At 36.1% G+C, this 17,761-nt stretch overlaps 1 protein-coding gene and 1 long non-coding RNA gene across 3 annotated transcripts; both read right to left on the bottom strand.

Annotated features, from left to right (window-relative positions):
- Positions 1 to 876: 876 nt before the first annotated feature.
- LOC131160179 (uncharacterized) lies at positions 877 to 2,063 on the bottom strand. Its single transcript, XR_009137956.1, has 2 exons — positions 1,943 to 2,063; positions 877 to 1,863 (listed from the first exon to the last, which is right to left on the bottom strand). It is a non-coding gene; the product is annotated as an uncharacterized LOC131160179 (long non-coding RNA).
- Positions 2,064 to 2,393: 330 nt separating this feature from the next.
- Positions 2,394 to 16,917, bottom strand: LOC131160178 (uncharacterized). Of its 2 annotated transcripts, none has more exons than XM_058115566.1 (5): positions 16,637 to 16,917; positions 15,476 to 16,544; positions 15,164 to 15,313; positions 10,100 to 10,285; positions 2,394 to 2,699 (listed from the first exon to the last, which is right to left on the bottom strand). In XM_058115566.1, the coding sequence occupies exons 2-5, from the start codon at positions 16,511 to 16,513 to the stop codon at positions 2,619 to 2,621; spliced, it is 1,455 nt and encodes a 484-aa protein (XP_057971549.1). In that variant the 5' UTR covers positions 16,514 to 16,544; positions 16,637 to 16,917; the 3' UTR covers positions 2,394 to 2,618. The 2 variants fall into 2 exon arrangements, with proteins under 2 accessions (XP_057971549.1, XP_057971548.1); XM_058115565.1 differs by having other exon boundaries at positions 15,476 to 16,538; positions 16,637 to 16,888.
- Between the last annotated feature and the right edge of the window lie 844 nt (positions 16,918 to 17,761).

Genomic DNA, 17,761 nt, shown 5'->3' with positions numbered 1-17,761 from the left:
ATATTAACAAATTAGCATATACTAATTAACATATTAACAAATTAACATATACAAATTTATATTTAAATTTTAATTAATTATTAAATCGGTTATTTCGATTAACCGAATTAAAATTCTTCTTAACCAAACCGATTAACCGAACTTTGAAAAACCATAACCGAACCAACCGATCCTATGTTCTTAGCCGAACCGAACCGACCAATTTCGGTCATAATTCGGTTAATTCGGATTTCCTCAAATTATGCTCACCCCCTACTTTTATATACCATTTGTCATCCACCTTCACTACATTATACAAACCGCTTTGCAGCTTCTATCATTAGTGCCTTTACTTGAATGGACCTCCACCCACCAAAGTTCCCATTGTCCTGAAGCATCTCTAGGCTTTTTGGCAAATGCATCTACTGGGCTAACCAAGAGCTTTAGAAGAACAAGATTATTTTCCCCTTTTTTCAACCAAACATCTTTACCTCACCTATAATCCATCTATGAATAGCCTCTTCCAAAGTAAATGTTTTTCACCCCACATACTCAATGACCTAAAGCAGGATTTAAAAAAAAGGGAGGGGGGGGTGAGGACTTTTTGTTAGCTCCGTGAGTTTAGGAAAAAAATCTAAAAGTAAATGTCCTCAACTATCACCCAAGCCAAATAAAAGTATATAAACCCAAAAGTCAAAACTACCTTTACATGGACAGACTAATTAATCTCAATTTTTTTATTGAGATTTTGGAAGAAATGGAAACCCTGTGAAAGAGGGTCATCCCCTGAAGAATAAATGAAGCAATAAGAGCATTGATCATGCTTTTATTCCAAACATTCCGTGATTCTTGAAGTTTTTAAGTGAACCAATGCCCACAAAAAATTCCACACGAATATGGTATCATTTAAATATATATATATATATATATAAACCATTAATAAACCAAAATACAAATGAAGAAAGAAAATTTTACCTAGTCCAACAAATCTTGGCTTCACCTCATCTCGCTCCAAAGGCTTAAGAATCTCTTGTAACCCAAAAAAATAAAATTTTCTCCATTACAAAAGTTTTAATGCCCTTAGAGAAGGATCACCTTTGGTGGGTAATCATCACCATGAAATAGAGGCTTAAACATAATGATTGGATCTCCCAAGCTGACAAAGGGAACGGTGCTGGGTTGCGAAATTTCATCCAGAAAGGTTGGGATGGTTTCGTTTCTTGTGTAGATTCCATGTGGGGAGTGGGGGCAAACAACATTACTATTGGCATGATGTGTGGCACAATCAGGAGGCTCTTCGTGTCTTATTTCCAGCCATTTACAACTTGGCTACTGACAAAGATGCCTACATCAACCACGCTTCCAAACCTCATATCAAGGGTTCTTTTGGAAGATCCCCTTTCTTAGAAGAAGATCGGGAACTCCATTAGCTCAGAGACTTACATAGCTATCTTTATAATTTTCACCACCAAAATAGTTTGGACCTAAGCTAAGAAGGGATTATTTTACAGGAAACTTTGTCCTTTGAAGTCTAATAGTAATAAGTTCCCTTGGACTCAAATTTGGAGAACACCTAGCCCCACAAAAGTGGCCTTCCTTGCTCAGGAAGCACCTCATGGAAGATCTGACATTGGATAACTTGTAGAGAAGGGGGCTATGTCGCCAATAGATGGCCCCTTTGCATGGTTGATACTAAGATGAGCATATCCTCCTTCAATGCCCTTGGACCAATAATTTTTCAAATTTGGCCCTAAACTTGAGCGGCCAAAGGTGTGTTATCACAAGCTCTGTAAGGGGTGAACTTCAGGTCTGGAGAGGGATTCGGCCAACAAATGAGAAGAGAAAGGCTTTGTGTCTCATTGCCCTCACAATTTGTTGATGCAGCTAGAAAGAGAACAAGACAGTTCAAAAACTCAACCTCAAGACTTTAGATAAGCAAAGAGAAGTAGTTAGCAGCAATTACTAGTTGGCATAGTGGAATATTTTAATGCAATATTTGATCTTTGTGATACCCTTCAAGGTGGTTGATCTTTTGCATCTCCCGTCAACATCCCTTTGATGCCTTCTAAATAAATTCCCTTTATCTATTAAAGGAAAGGAGACAAAAGTTTCAATTAGACATGAAATTCAAGCACGCATTTTCTATCTTGCAAAGAACTTTTTTATTTAAACAAGGACTACCAACAAAACAGTATATAATTTATAACAGATGTACAGGTCTTGTGGCCTGCAAATTTATGTTTTAAATGCATTTTTCAGAAAGTTATTGCTAGCAGCAATGCCAGACGAATACCAACATTGACACAATATTCCAAAGAGAAATTACAACAGTAGGGTGTCTTCAATAGGAAATACAAAATATCTAAGCATAATTCTAAAAGCAAAGAATTAGATCAAATTTGAGATGACAAAAATAGCTAGCAAAAGAAAATATTATTATAAACATGACTACCTACCACACCATATTCTATAGAAAATAATTTAACCATGAACCAAATTCCATTTCATTTTAGAGAATCAAAAATATGGATGTTGTCAGCTTTACCACACCAGTATCCTTCAGTGTGCAATACACAGGCAACAAGGGCATTGAAACAACCCTCCACTCAATACCTCATCAAAGATAAACCTTATCAAGATTACTTGTAATGTTGAGATACCTCACGAACAAGCTTATCCATGAACTGGCATTTCTTGTCAAACCCCCAGCCAGGATTGCTCTGCATATTTTTAGATAAGCAAAAAGATAATAAGCCCTTCTAAGTAGGGTACCAAATAAATCCAGCATGGTGTACAAATGTCTAAATGCAGTAATCCATATTGTTTTTCTCATAATTTAAAATATAAATAAAAAAATTCACCAATTTAGTATCCAAAATCAACAAAAGGACATGAAAGATTCTGAAAAAGCCATGTTTGCAACAAAGTTAGGATAGATCATGAGTAAAGTTGATTGCCTCATTCTTATCACATGGTCAGTGCATTTATATTAATCTGATTTCAATAAGTTCAAAATTTTCAATGAAAAAAAAATGCAACATAAAATCAAACAGATAAAAAATATTTCCATCAGAGATGCACTAAAAAAACTGTTCGAGCAACTCTGAGATAAGCTTCATGAACTCTATTTACCCCATTCACTCATAACAATGGCCATCACTCTGCTCTGCTCTACCATTCTTTCTAAACTACAGCGATGCTTATTGATAATGATATAATAACGATATGACATGTCATTTCAAACTACTACAACTCAACCCACAGCCCTTTTAGCCTTCTGATCATTCCCACATCACTTTTTTCACCACATTTGTGTTTATTAAGCATTTCCAAATGATCTAAAGCACTTTACTCTCATCTGGCATAAGCTCAGGAAATCATTTGCACCATTGAAACAATTAGGTGTGTTCAACCTATTGTGGCATTTTAACCCCAACAAGGGAATAGGCAAGCAAAAGTTAAGGCATAAGGCTTTCAAAAATTAATTTTTATTTAAAAAATTATAAAAAAAATTACATACTAGGAAAAAGGAAAAGGAAAAATTACAAATTAAATAAAGAGAGTATGCATGAAGGTCATTTTAACTTTTTAAGTTTACTATCTCAAATAAAGCATGTCAAAATATCAGGTTCAATCAGCCCAAGATCCATAACTAGATACGGTGTTGTTTGTTGGTGGAAACTTGGTGTCCTGAACATAGTGATCAATGGCACAAGGCACAATGAGGTGCAAATGGTACAATGCCCTACACGCAAGCTTCACAGAGGTAAGGTGCAAATTTATTGAAATTGTGTAAAATGCCCTATGTAAAGAGGGAGTCACTGCAGTGTTACACAATAAATACCAAGGCAGCAAAAATTAGAGGGGAAAAAAAGCAGCATAGTTTCAAAAAGAAAACAAAAGGAAAAAAATTTAAAATTTAAAAAATATCAAAGAATGGTCACAGTGGCTTTGGCCAAGAGCAGTATAGCAGGTCGAAAGAAGAACAAGGGAGGAGACAAAGAAGCTACAAGTCTGCTAACCTATCAAGAAGAAAAATTGCAGAAATTTTTTTAAAGAACAGCACAGGAAAAAAAAAGTTTAAAAAAAAAAAAAATGGTCACTGCTGCTCTGATTAAGAAGAGCAGTAGAGCGAGCAAGAAGAACAAGAACACCCAACCTGGTTTTTTGGTTGATCATAGCTCGATATGCCTCTCTAGTCAGTCTGTCTCGTCGGATCAATCACTCATGAGAAGCTAGGGTTGCTCATGACTCGTAAGAATCCTTGAGAAGTAAGAGACATTGCACTTGCAGATAATAAAAGACATGATTACTTCTTACTCTATTTTTCATAGTACAACAACAACAAAAACCAAGTTTTTGTCCCAATAGGTGAGATTAGCTAGATGAATCCTCCTTTCCCATTCCACAAGACATAGGAAAATGTCTTTTGAAAGTTGGAGTGTTGCCAAATCCTTACTAGTGAATATTTGGTCTACATTGCAATTGCTCAAACCATCTTAACCAACATTCCTTCACTTTTCTTAAAAAGTACAGATGCTACATCTACCTTAACATCATTTCTTAATTCATCTTTAGAGTTATGCCACTCATCCACCTTCGAATTCTCATTTTCAGTAACTATTACTTCTTGGATATATTGCTTCTTAGTTCCCAAAGATTTGATCATACAGCATGATGGTCTTATAACCATCTTATAAACTTTATTTTAAATTTTTACGATATTCTATAATCACACCAATGCCCCAAATAATTCTCCATTTTGCCTAACCTGCTTTAAGTCTGTATTACATCTTCAATTCTCCATTTATCTTCAATTTTGTCTCCATTTTGCCTATCCAAGGTATTGAAATCTGCCAGTGCTAAGAATTTCTTGACAATCAAATTTAAAATCTCTTTCAATATTCCTTCTCAAATGACTAAAAGTACATTTTGTGAATTCTGTTTTAATTTTACTCATCTTAAAACCCCCAAATTCTAAAACTTCTCTCCATAATTCTAACTTGGATTCTACTCCACTTCCATTTATCATCCAAGACTTTTTTACAGAAGAAGAATAAATTTTATTGGAGGAAAGAATGTACAAAAGAGAATGGAGAACCTAAAAGAAAAAGATATATCAAACCATATTGCCATCCAATCACACTGTACATCTGAAAAAAAGACAGCCCTCTAAAACAACCAGCTGCAAAAATCAACCAAGGAGGCCATATAATAAATCCTATCTAGAGCAAAACATCTTCTTCACCAAAAATATAAGAGCGTTCTGCTCCACACTACCCCACATAACAGCAAAAGCCGGATCATAGGCCTTCTCTTGATCAATAAAACACCTATCCAAATCCCTCTCTTTTCTAAACTTTGCTTTGATCTTCTTAATAGAGATAGAACTTATGTATCTGATCTCCTGGGCATAAACCACCAAACTTATTTTCTGAAACCATCATTTTCTATCCTCAGTCTTTGTTCAACTTCAATTACCCTTTTCCAAAGTTTCATTGTATGAATGAAAAGTATATTTTCCCATGACAGCTATTACAATGTCGAATGTGTCTATTATTCTTGCATATAGAAATTAAAGTGTTTTCCTTTATTCATTTAGCATTTCCTTAGTCCCTATAATTTTGTTAAATAAATTAGTTTATTACCTCCTAAGAATTTCCAAACCTCTTTTTGCTACCTCTTCCAAGCCATTTCCTGCAGATCAGTGTCCTTTTATTATTGTCTTTAAATTTTATAATTTTCTCCCTTTAGATTCCATCACCTAGTTCTCTTATAATGATCTGTGTTAATCTTTCTCTTTTATTTTCTTAATGCATATATCTAAAACTAATTGGAAAACTCAGATTAAAAGGAAAAAGCCTAGCATTAGGTGAAAAATAAATGAGGTGCTAGCATGTCGTCTGACTTCAATCTCTATGAGATGCAAAAGCCATCGCCTCACTGCACCTCACAGCCAGCATGCTATTGAGTCTTTGATTATTATAATTTTGGAGAACTATGACTCGTTGCACAATAAGGTGTAGAATCGTTGATAATATATTGCAGAGTAGGAAGCCTTTGAAGCATTATCTCTGGGCGTGTGTACCTTATGTTTTGATAGCTCGAAATCTATGTCTTATCTTCTTTTGCATTGCACTTTCTCTTGAAGGGTTTGGCATGAATTGCGTGTTTATTTAAAAAGAATTGAGTTAATCTGGAGTCAATTGAGGATTGATTGAATATTTCCTATACAGATTTTGTTAAGAGTAGAGATGGCTCAGCTTTGTAAATATGTGGAACTTTTTCAATTTTGTGGAAAATGTAGTCGTAAAAGAATATTTTTACCTTTATGGGGAAGATCAAATGTTCTTTGCTAAGGAAAGGATTCATTATTTGACTTCACTTGGTCTTTTCCAGATGGATGTTTTAAAGGGGTGGAAGGCATTGTTATTTTGATGTAGTTTCTTCCTTTTGTTTTCTTTTCTTCAAAGCATGTCATATTCTCCTCTTTGTACATTCTTTCTTCTTTAATGAAGTCCCTTCTTTTTATATTACAGTAAAAATAATAATCATAGTAATCAAGTGCAGAATCCGAATATATAGGGTCATGGCTCATACTATATGTAAATTGATTCAGTTAAAGACTATGTTTGACTAGGGTTTTCAATATATAGGGTCATGGCTCATACTACATGTAAATTGATTCAGTTAAAGACTATGTTTGACTAGGGTTTTCTCATTGCAGCCTATGGAGTTTATATGCAATAACCAAGCTGCTATCCATATCACTTCAAATCTAGTTCTTCGTTGAAGGGCAAAGCACATTGAAATTGATTGTCGATTTGTTTATAAAATAAAAAATAGAAAAGAATTTTTCAAAGGTAATTAAAGCAGCTAGTGAATGTAAGGGAGAGGTTATTCTTGGCTCTAAGGTGTCGTTTGGTTCACACAATCCTAAGTCTCCATGGATTTACATTTTGGGAAATGGATGCTGTGTGAATATTTTTTGTTTGGTTCTTGTTATAGGACTCCCAGGAATGTACACAGAATACCCATGTGTTTGATTCAACATGGGAATCCTATCAAGCATTATAATATGATTATCAAAATAACCTGTGTATGTCATAATATATATCGATCATTATAATATGATTATCAAATTAACCCTTGACCCGTGTATGTCATAATATATAAAGAATAGTAATACTTTCATAATATATAAAGATATTTATTATAATATTATAGTATTAATATTGGAATTGATTATGTTATCATATTTTAATCTAATAATACACATTATTATAACATAATTTAATATTTTATTTCTATTTTTAACATTATACTTATTTATTGAAGATAACATCATTTTTTTTATCAGCAAAGAGAAATTATATAAAACAAGGCATCAAAGAAATGGCACCCAAGTACAAAGAAACAACAAGAAAGAAATGCTCCTTACTGAAAAGTATCAAGAAAATCAAGGATTAAAAAGGGGTCCATTTCAACTAGCCCAAAATGCCAACTAGAGATCATAGCAATCCAATGGTCCATGGGAAAGAGAAATCCTTAAAAAGGCTTTTCTATTCCTTTCTCTCCACACAGCCCAGAAAATAGCAAGGAGAATGAGGGAGAGAGATCTTCACCCTTGCTTATTAGATCTAATCTGTTTCCAAACCCACAGTTTACTTCCCACCATAGCTGCAATGACCCATTTCTGATTTACAATGGTGATGGCTAAGTCCCACAATTTCTTGGTAAATGAACAATGCAGGAGTATGTGATAAACCAATTCCTCCTGCTCCAAACATAAAAAGCATCTACTGACAAGAGGAAGACCTTTTTTCTGAAGATTGTCTACAGTACGGATTTTTCCAAGAGTAGTTGTGAAAAAGGCAACCTTTGAAGGGGTTGTTTTCCAAATCAGCTTCCAAGGGAAGTTCGTCCTGCTCCCAGCTGGGAAACTAAGGTGTTTACAGAAAGAGCAAACAGTGAAGTTCCCATCTTTTCTCGAGAAATCATTTGGGCTCATTGGAACTGGCTTGACAATAAGACTTATCAAGACTGCTGGAAAAATCTTTAAGAATATCAAGTTACCAATCAAAAGCATTTCTATTCAAAGGAATATCCCAAACAATCCCTTGACTGGTGAATTAAGTGTTGGCTAATAATGGCATCTTTGTTGCTTGCAAAGTCTGAATATGGAAGGGAAAGAGGAGCTGAGTAGTGAATTACCACACCAAATATCATGCCAGAAGAAACCATCATAAACTATGATTGTAATATATTATAAGATAGAGTACATTATTGTCATTTTATAAATATAATATCAAAAAATAATAATTATATTATAATAATTTAATATTATATATACACTATTATGACATTAATAATCTTTCCAATTTTTATTACATTCTATTTTTAAATATTATAATAAATTATCATAATAATGTATGATAATACTATAATCTTGAGGGCATTTATGTCCAACCAACCAAAGTAACAAGGACAATTTAGTCCCAAAAAATATAATGTCATAACTGTAAGAAACCCGTGGTTGAGCATGGGAAAGGTATTCCTGTGCTTTATGGAAAGCATCCTCAAAGAAATCGCCCATTAAAAGTCATGAAAGAAACAAAAGGCAAAATTATCAACGATAAGCGTGGATTTGGTGGGATGATGGGGGAGGAGACTCAACTTGGGAGTCAATTTTGAATTTCGAATCGGAATACTGTTCACAGTACGATAGCACGAGTGCTCTTTGAGTACTGTAGAATTACCTTTCACAGGTGTGACCTGGGTTTTTTCAATTTCAATATGAACCACTATCTTATTTTGGATCTTCATTTTCAACTATTTCTAGAGTTATACTTTATTTATCCAGTTCGTTTTGTATGGTCTAGTTTTGTTTTGACTGTCAAGATCTATTATTATTAACATTAAGCTACCAGGAAGTGCATATATATATAAAATCTTTGTACTGATTTTCCGGAGCATTAATGAATAATTGCCTACATTTGTTGCAAACCATTATACCATAGAAAGCCACTAGTGATTCCTAGAATCTATTAGGCTGGTTTGGTTCGTTACAGAACCTGTATTCCTAAGAATAAAATGGAATAAGAAGTGAATATAATGAAAACTGTATAGAGATGATAATTTTGAAAAAGAAAAAAAAAGGTTATCCATGCAAAAGCTTGTGCTGTTCCATCAACATGGAATAGGATAGAAATAGATAATCCCATAGTGATATTTGGAATAGTTATTTCTTGTCTATTGCATGTTACAGATTCATAAATTTTTTTTGCATTGTTATTTAGCTTTGTGTGACAACACATCTTTTGTAAGCTCCGAAATCCTCACATTATGACTGTTCTATTCCTATCAATAGACATTCCACAACCAAACATAACCAAAGTGTGATACTAAAAGTTTTATCCTATCTTATCGATGTTCCTTGAATATAAACTCTAAATCAGATTTAAAACCCTAATTTTCCAGTCTAATTTCACCTATCACCCCAGTTTCTTCCAGTCTAATTTTCCTAATTTTCCCTACTATGTCCTGCATCACTTTCATTCCCAGGGAATGTAAAAACCACCACATCACTTTCCAGGCATGATGCAAAAATGGGAATAGGATGCTGTGGGCATCACATTCCTAGGTATTCTAAAGGATCCACAAAACAAAAGCCACCTATATTTACTATTATTATCATAAGTACCCTCTACAAATGCACGTGACATTTAGAAAAAGAAGAATGAAAGAAAAAAAAATGTGCATTTGTCTACTTGTAGTTTTAAGAAGCAGAAATATTGTTCGAAAAAGTGGCTCATGATGCAAGTTCCCAAGACTGATTCAAACATGACAATGCACCAGCAGGCACTGATGCATCAGCCAGTGCATATTGCAGAGATAATTGTGCCAAGCATAGTGCCTCAGATACACAGCAAAGGAAGTTTTGAGACAGCATATTTCAATCCCCATGTCTCAGGGATGTGTCTCACACTATCACTAGCAAGTCATTCTCTTGAGAAACTAGAATGAGTGTACCAACTTCCATATGAAAGCAGCTACAGTAAATAATAATAAGCATCATGAGAACTCAAGGCCTGAAGAGGGCTTAGATGGGAACACTAACCTGAAGAGACAGAACAGCACGATTGGCAAACTGCTTTATTGAAACAGGTGCACTTTCAGGAACAGTGTTTGCAACTCTTTCCAACTCTACATGTTGCTTCTTCGCAGTTACTCTATCGGGTCCACTATAGTAATCTACAAGTTCCTTTATACATGGAACTTTCTCCATTGTTTCTTCAATGGCTTCCTGGAAAAGTGAAATACATAATATATGAGATCATTAAATAAAATCCAATGAACTGCACAAAACCATACCATCATTTAGAAAATTAATATTTAAAATCTGGCAGCTTGAAAACAATAAATTAAATAGCATATATAACAAATCCATAGAGTAACAAAAAACTGCATAATACTTCATTTTACATTTGATGGTGATGCCAATGATGCAAGTCAAAGATCACAAAATAAAGAAAATTTTGCCCGGTCTGAATAGGGGAAAGTGCATATAGATCCATGAAAAAGTGCAGGAGGGTGTTTTGTTTGACTTCTAACAAACATGCTTCCTCAACTCTTGCATGTGCAACTCATACAAAGAAGGGTAAGATATCACTACTGTTCAGTTGAAAATTAGAAATTTAAGGTTCACTGGTCAATTAACCCAGGCCAGATCCCTGAATTTCTGATCATTATTTATTTTTGCTAACCCTGCAAACGGAGCCATAGCATTGCACCATTCCCAGAGAAATAAGTCCAACACAAGATTAAAGGCTAGAAAGTATCAGAGGACTACTTTAGAAGTGGAAGTTTCGAAGCCCAGGAAAAAAGAAATTGATGAAATTTCATTTTTAATATAAGAGAAACCCATAATTAGAGGGATTGCTGGGCCCCTTGCCCCCTGAACACGTTTCAGATCAGGCATCCCAATTCACAGGCCTCATCCCCAAAAGTCACCACCCAGGTGTATTTACCATTCAATTAAAAAACATATCAAAATATTCAAATAATTGAGAAAATCAAACTGTAAAAAACTCGTATTAAACAATGAACAATGAAAAAATTCAGCATAGCTTTCACAAATATTCATCAAAATTTGTAAATCCAAATCTGACTGTAATCTTGTTTTTGCATGGAATTCTTTAATTAATAAGCAACTCCAGCCTTCAGTAGTAGAACATATAGACGGTAGACACTTGCTACCCCAAATCTGGAGTTGCAACGTCTTCATTTGTGGACTAGCTGCAGATCACAACTGGTGGGAATGATTAATGAATTGATTGTTTCTAGATCACTAAATTGTAGTCGTAGAAGCTTGAGATGAAAGAATGGCGGAAGAAAGAGAGTGGGCTTCAAAAGTGCAACAATGGACACAGATCTGCTTTGAAGAGAAAGCATAGAAGAAAGTGAGAGTGTCGAAGCTACACCAATGACAGCAGCAGATCTAATTCAAACAAGACAGACAGAGAGGGTGAGAGAGAGAACCATACACATTTTGATTTTACCAAAAAAAAAAATGTTAATTTTTCTCAATGGAAGTGAAAGAGAGGGAGGAATGCCAAGTCTGAGAAGATATTAGCACCTATAAAAAATGCCATTAGCTTTTGAGAACTAGATGGTATTAAATTATAACTGCATTGACTGTTAGATTTTATCAAAAAGTTCCAAGTACTTCACTTTACCTAAGAGTTCATTGATATTAAAAAAGTTTGTACATAAGTGAGAATTGAAGTAAGAAAGTTTTAATTTAGTAATTAATTGTTGTTCCTTTACAATTTATACAATGTAATTGAGTAATGATAATAATTTAGTCATGCTACGTTTTTTCTCATTGGCAAATAAATGAAATATACAAATATTGAACTCGTTATTTTTAGTTTACAATAATTTTCACTAAATTATATAATTATTTTAAATTAAATAAGAAAACTATTGGATAAGCAAGCCATTATGTGGTTCAAGTATGCCATGATCCTAAATGGATTGCTGACTAAGCCTAACCCAAGTATATCCTGATACCAGATCAATACCAAAGCCCGAAATGCATTGTGTTCGGATAATAATGGAAAAAGCGATTTTAACAGGCACCAATGGGGCAACACCCAAAGACATAATGGGAAATTACTAAGATACAATGTCAAACAAATCAATTGCAGCCTGACTATTTACAGAATATACTCCTAATGGCATACTGTGGCTTCCATGGCCGTCCTCTGGTCCTCTTGTAAACAAAAACTGGTCGATGATTTTGCCCAAGCGCACTTTGAGGTTTCTATTTTTAATTTGATTTGTATCTCGTGTAATTCTCACTCTGAACTCATAACCTTCATTCATATTCTTTTAATTGATACCGTTTAGGATTATAAATTTCATAATATAAAAACTCTAGGGATACTTTACCCCTTTTTTTTTGGATAACAAACAAATTTGTATTGAGAAAGGAGAAAAATTACAATCCATGGTTTTAAATAACGGCATTATGTAATGGTTTTTTGGGTTCCCAATACCATTATACACCGCGAAATCGATGGGTTAAGGATGCAATAACCCATCATGCCAAAATGGATCATCCTTAAAAAAAAAAAAAACACTGACTAATGACCTATAAATGAGTCAAAAACCATCCCACAACAACAAAGTCTTGATGCACTTACATGATAGAGGCCGATAATAGGTTGACAAGTTTGGGTGAAAATTTGCCCCAAATAAACATTAACACCAATAGCATACCTAAAAGCTGCATTACAGCCCACTTTTCATTCACTACAAGCTTACATCAGTTATAAAGAAGCTCTAACTCAAATCGACTCCAAAAAAAAAAAAACTCAAGCAGGAAAAATAGATCAAAAAACACCCAAGCTCAAAGCAAAACTAGGGTCCCAACCAAGAAATGAAAAAAGACGGCATGAATGCACAGGTTGAGACTCCCCTCACAAATAAGTCCATAATTCTTAGAACTGCCTTATGAACTCCAGAGTCCTTTCTCATACTTGGATACCATGCATCAAATTCTTAAACCGAAAGAATTCCTTTCTCTCTATCTTCAACTAGGTTCAATTACCCATCATTTCCATACCTTCACCTATTCTATAGGACAATTATCTATTGTCAGTTGTGACAAAGGTAACCTTTCCTGTGTAGGACATAACTCTCAACATTCATTTTTTCCATCCTTCTTTTTGGGGCTAGGAGATAGAAGCTCCTTGTTAGCGCAAATATCACAGCCTAAGCATATTCATTGCACAATCTAAATATGCAATATGCCATTTCAAGACCTCTACCCACCAAAGAAACCCCACAATATTCTTTTTTGAAAATGCAAAAATGCCATTTAATTGAGTTCAAATCAATATTAGCTAGAATGCACAGTGTTTCTGTACATAGAACTAGAGTGGGACTGACACTGTACATACTCTAAAATGCAGTATGTTACAGATGTAGTTATATTGGTGAACACTGTCAAATGCCACCTGTATTGGGATTTTCACTTCTGGAAATCCTTGAATGATAGAGAGACTGAAGAGTTATCCTCTTTTTTATTCTTGTTGAATAACTGTCAGGTCTCTTTGGAAGCTGATCTTAGTCATGGGATCCCTCACAGTTCTATTCCTGCAAATATTTCTGTGGGCTTTTGACTAGTACTGAATTTTCCCTTGCTCTCTATAAAACTACTTGGAATGCCAAAGTCCCCCATAAAATCAAAGCTTTTCTTTGGTTAGTTGTGTTAAATAGAATCAACACCAATAACTTGTGGCACATTAGAAGGCCTTTGAAGGCTCTCTCTGCAGATGTTTGTGCGCTCTGCTTTAACTGCTCAGAATCTGCTCCGCATATTTCAATGCATTGTGATTTTGCCTGGATGGTATGGAACAAGTTATTCGATTATTTGGGAGAATGTTGGGTCAGTCTAAAGATAGTGGAGGAATTTTTGGCAATTTCTATCTTCAGTTTTGGTAGGACAAAAGCATCATGTAAATGTGCTCTGCTCACAGTATTTTGAGGGCTGTGGATTGAATGAAAAGCACGTATTTTCTCAGGGAAGAGGAAGTCATTTATGTTGGTTTGGGAGAAGATTCATTATTTGGCTTCTCTTTGGTGTGTGGATAATGGGAACTTCAAGAGGTGTCCTCCAGATACTCAGCCCAGTTGGCATTCCTCGTTCACTTGTCAGGACGTGCTGAGTTTTCTGGGTTGTTTTTTGTGCCTTTTGGATTTTCTTTTTTGCTTTCTCTGAGGTAACCCAGAGCTACTATGTAGATGTCTTATTCTCCTGTTTGTACATTTTTAGTCCATCAATGAATTTCTTTTGCCATTAAGAGAGAGAGAGAGAGAGAGAAAGAACTCTGAGGTGATATATTTTTTCAGTAAATTCAATTAATAATGGCTGAAAGTAAAATTATAACGCAATAATGCCTCACTTTTACAAACAAAAACATGTCATATGGACAATATTGAATGAAAACTTAGGATTGTTACAGCGTTTTAGAATATTCATACCAATTCACAGCTGGCTGCAGTGTTAGCATTCTCCAATAAATGTGGTTCTAATTTACTTTTATTTTTAAAAGGGGTTGATTTATGTTAGTAGTTTTGGCCATCGAAAGAAAACCCAATTCAACTTGAGAGAAAAGGGAGTACACCAACTAAAATATGCTATTTCAATGGGCAGCATTTGTCAGAAGCTTCTATTGACTGAATTGATTCTAATCTTTGTTTTTCCGCACTTTCTCAGTGCCTTCAGTAATCCTATCTTTACTTGTCAAAAAAATGATGTAAGTGATTGTTGTTCATCATAAAACTTAAATGCATGACCTAATCAAAAACAGACACTAGAATGAATGACAAATGGAAAAATTTGTGTGAAGTATCAATAACTTTGACGCTCATGATCAATAAAAATATGATAAGCTCTGATACAAGTTCTAGATTCAGATAAACACATTGGAAGGTGCATGACCAAATATCAATTTCCAATGCATAAATCACCATTTGAACATATTAAATGCCAAATATATACTACAACAGGACTAGAAGATAAAGGTCAAGGCCCACTAGTTAGTAACAATTTAAGAACATTTACCATATAATGCAGGAGCACAATGATAAGTGTATAGATTTATGTATATACCTCCCACTCTTCTTGAGTTTGAATTCCCTCATATGCCATCAAGAAAGGCTTCATCTTCTCAAGCGCATCTCGAAGAGGAATAGGAGGCTTCTCATCAATATCAGGGTTCGTGCCAAACTCCTCCATCAAGTATTCTGGCTCACACTCAATCTGCATAAGCCAATTCACAAAACTTGTTGCATATTAACCCATCAGAACAAAGTTGTCATTCGATAGTTGCTCTTAATTATCAACAGGAATTTTAAAACAAAAAAAAAAAAAAAACAGTTCTCATTTGATAGAAAGTTTTAGCCAAATTTATATCTTTTTTACCATATAATTCGTATGGAGAGCATCCAGATACGCATCCTCTACCGGGGAAGGCAATACTCTTCCACTCATTTCCTCAAACCCTTCAACCAATTTATTCATATTTTCTATTCCAATCCTCTTAGCCAACTTCTCCCCATCTGCATTATCACCAAGGAAAAGCCCACTTGAATCATCCTCCAAATCTCTACCCCGGCCTCCAGACCATCTACCTCTTCCTCTCCAGCCCTGCATTCCCCTTCCTCTTGCACCACCACGCCTGCCTCTAACTCCAAAACCACTCCCTCTCCCACCCTCCTCTCCGCGTGATAAAATGCCCACGGCCTTCTTCACAGCCTCTTCCCGACTCATCCTTGGGGCACTTGGTGCAGTCCTCTCTTGCACCTCAACGCCACGTCTCCCTGTCATAGGCCTGGTCGCTTGCCGGGCTTGAATATGGCGATTTTCTTCCTGAATTTTATCGGCAGAGCCCTTTGCAGGTTTCCCTCGCCCAGCACCACCGGGCGATAGATTCAACAACATACTCGATGGGAGCTCACTACTACTAGTCTCCTCTGGGTCCCTGCCCAAATCCCCAAGTTGAGTTTTTTGATTCAATTCAGACACTTCTTCTTTGAGGAAAAAGATAGGCTTTTTGGGTACTTGGGAATCTTGAGGGTGCGACTCCGTCGGTTGGGCGGTGACTTGAGGGTTGGCTCGGCCACGACCAGCTGAAGGAGGTGCATTTACACCATTATTCCATGAAGAGAACGAAGGAATAATGGGGGCTGAAGGAGCCGGTTTGCCACGACCGTGACCGAGTCCAGACGGGAAGGGGGTATCTACTGAATCTAGGGGTTTGGAATCGCCCGAGTCTGGTTTGCCGGGGGCACAAAAGTCGAACCTAGGAGGACCGGAGGAAGAACCACGGCCGCGACCGCGACCGCCGCCGCCTGAGCTGGAAGAGGAAGATGTGGAGAAGAGAGAAGAGGAGGATGCGATTTGGCTTGGTTTGGCAGCGCTGCCAAGGGCCGGGAGTCTTCTTCCAATGCTTCCTCTCATGGCATGAACAACGTACTCCAATTCCCTAAAACTTGAAGAGAAGAAGGGAGAAGGCTCAGATTAGATTGAAAATAAAATAGCTTAGGTCGAAATCCAAAGGAAATGAGAGAAATTAGCATAAACCTGCGAAAGATTGTTGTGTCGCCGCCGTCGACAAACTTCCCAGCGTCGCCGTCGCCTCCACTTGAGACGACGGTGAATAATTGAGAGAAAATAGGAACGTAACTATGAAGAAGTTGAACAGTGGACGCCGACGGAAAGGCTACGCAGTCAGAGAACAGCGAGCCGCCGTCAGAGGGAGAGGAGCAAGGAACGGTAAGTGCGAGGAGAGTGGGAGAGTGGGAGAGGACAGCGGAGGGACAGACTGAATCGGAGCTGGGGGACACACCCTCTTTAAAAATTGAGAAAAATATTTTAAGAAAATACTCCCCGATTTTTCCAATAATTTTTCTAAGCTTTTTGGACATTTTTCTAAATTTTTTAGGAGGGTTTTTAAGGTTTTTTCCTCATTTTTCCAAGTCAAAATAGTTCAAAATATTTTTCCTAGCCCAAAGAAATTTTTCCAAAAAAATTATGATTTGTTTTTTATTTTTCTACTATTTTTTTCAATTTTAAAATAACATAATAACAAAAATAAATAAGAAAATAAATGACCTGGTTCAACCAGTCTGGACCGAATCAATTAGTTAAAGGAAGAGGGTCTGGGTCAGCAAACCGGCCCACATGTCAGCTTTGAGTGGAGACACGTGGCCCTATATATATATTGATAAAGTTGGTGCAACCCTAAGAGGGGGGTGAATTGAGTATTTAAAATTTATTGCTTAGGTTAATAGGTTTTATCAACAATGCAATATGACCTAGGATGAGTCGACACAATCCACAGATAACATACACGTGCAGTAAAGGTAAAGAGTATAAATGTAAAGAACAAGCACAATATGTTATCGGGGTTCGGCCAACTGTGCCTACGTCCCCGCCTTGGCCACACCGGCACAAGGATTACCACTATAATGCTCACTTAAACGAATGGAGCAGCACCTAATACAACTAGGTCAATTCAAGGAGCTGACCTCTACTGACACGCATAACAGGATGGCGCACCTAACTTTCCTAATCGAGTCTAAGCCAATCCAGGACTATTTCACAGGGCTAGTCTCCCTCTTCAGGCCCCCGCCTGGAATACAACCAATGTGTATAAAATGTGTACACATAAATTCGCTTCTAAACAAGCAAATGTGTGCACCAATA

Source organism: Malania oleifera, chromosome 7 (genome assembly GCF_029873635.1).
Source record: "Malania oleifera isolate guangnan ecotype guangnan chromosome 7, ASM2987363v1, whole genome shotgun sequence".
In the NCBI taxonomy this organism is placed as follows: domain Eukaryota; kingdom Viridiplantae; phylum Streptophyta; class Magnoliopsida; order Santalales; family Ximeniaceae; genus Malania; species Malania oleifera.
The sequence above is the reverse complement of the archived record's forward strand: the minus strand, read 5'-3'. Positions and strand labels throughout refer to the sequence as shown.

Coding starts and splice junctions, on each gene's coding strand:
- LOC131160178 (XM_058115566.1), bottom strand. CDS start 16,513: ATGAGAGGAAGCATTGGAAGAAGACTCCCGGCCCTTGGCAGCGCTGCC. Junction 15,314..15,475: donor CTCTCCATACGAATTATATG/GTAAAAAAGATA, acceptor TGGCTTATGCAG/ATTGAGTGTGAGCCAGAATA. Junction 2,700..10,099: donor GTGCTGTTCTGTCTCTTCAG/GTTAGTGTTCCC, acceptor AAAAATATGCAG/AGCAATCCTGGCTGGGGGTT.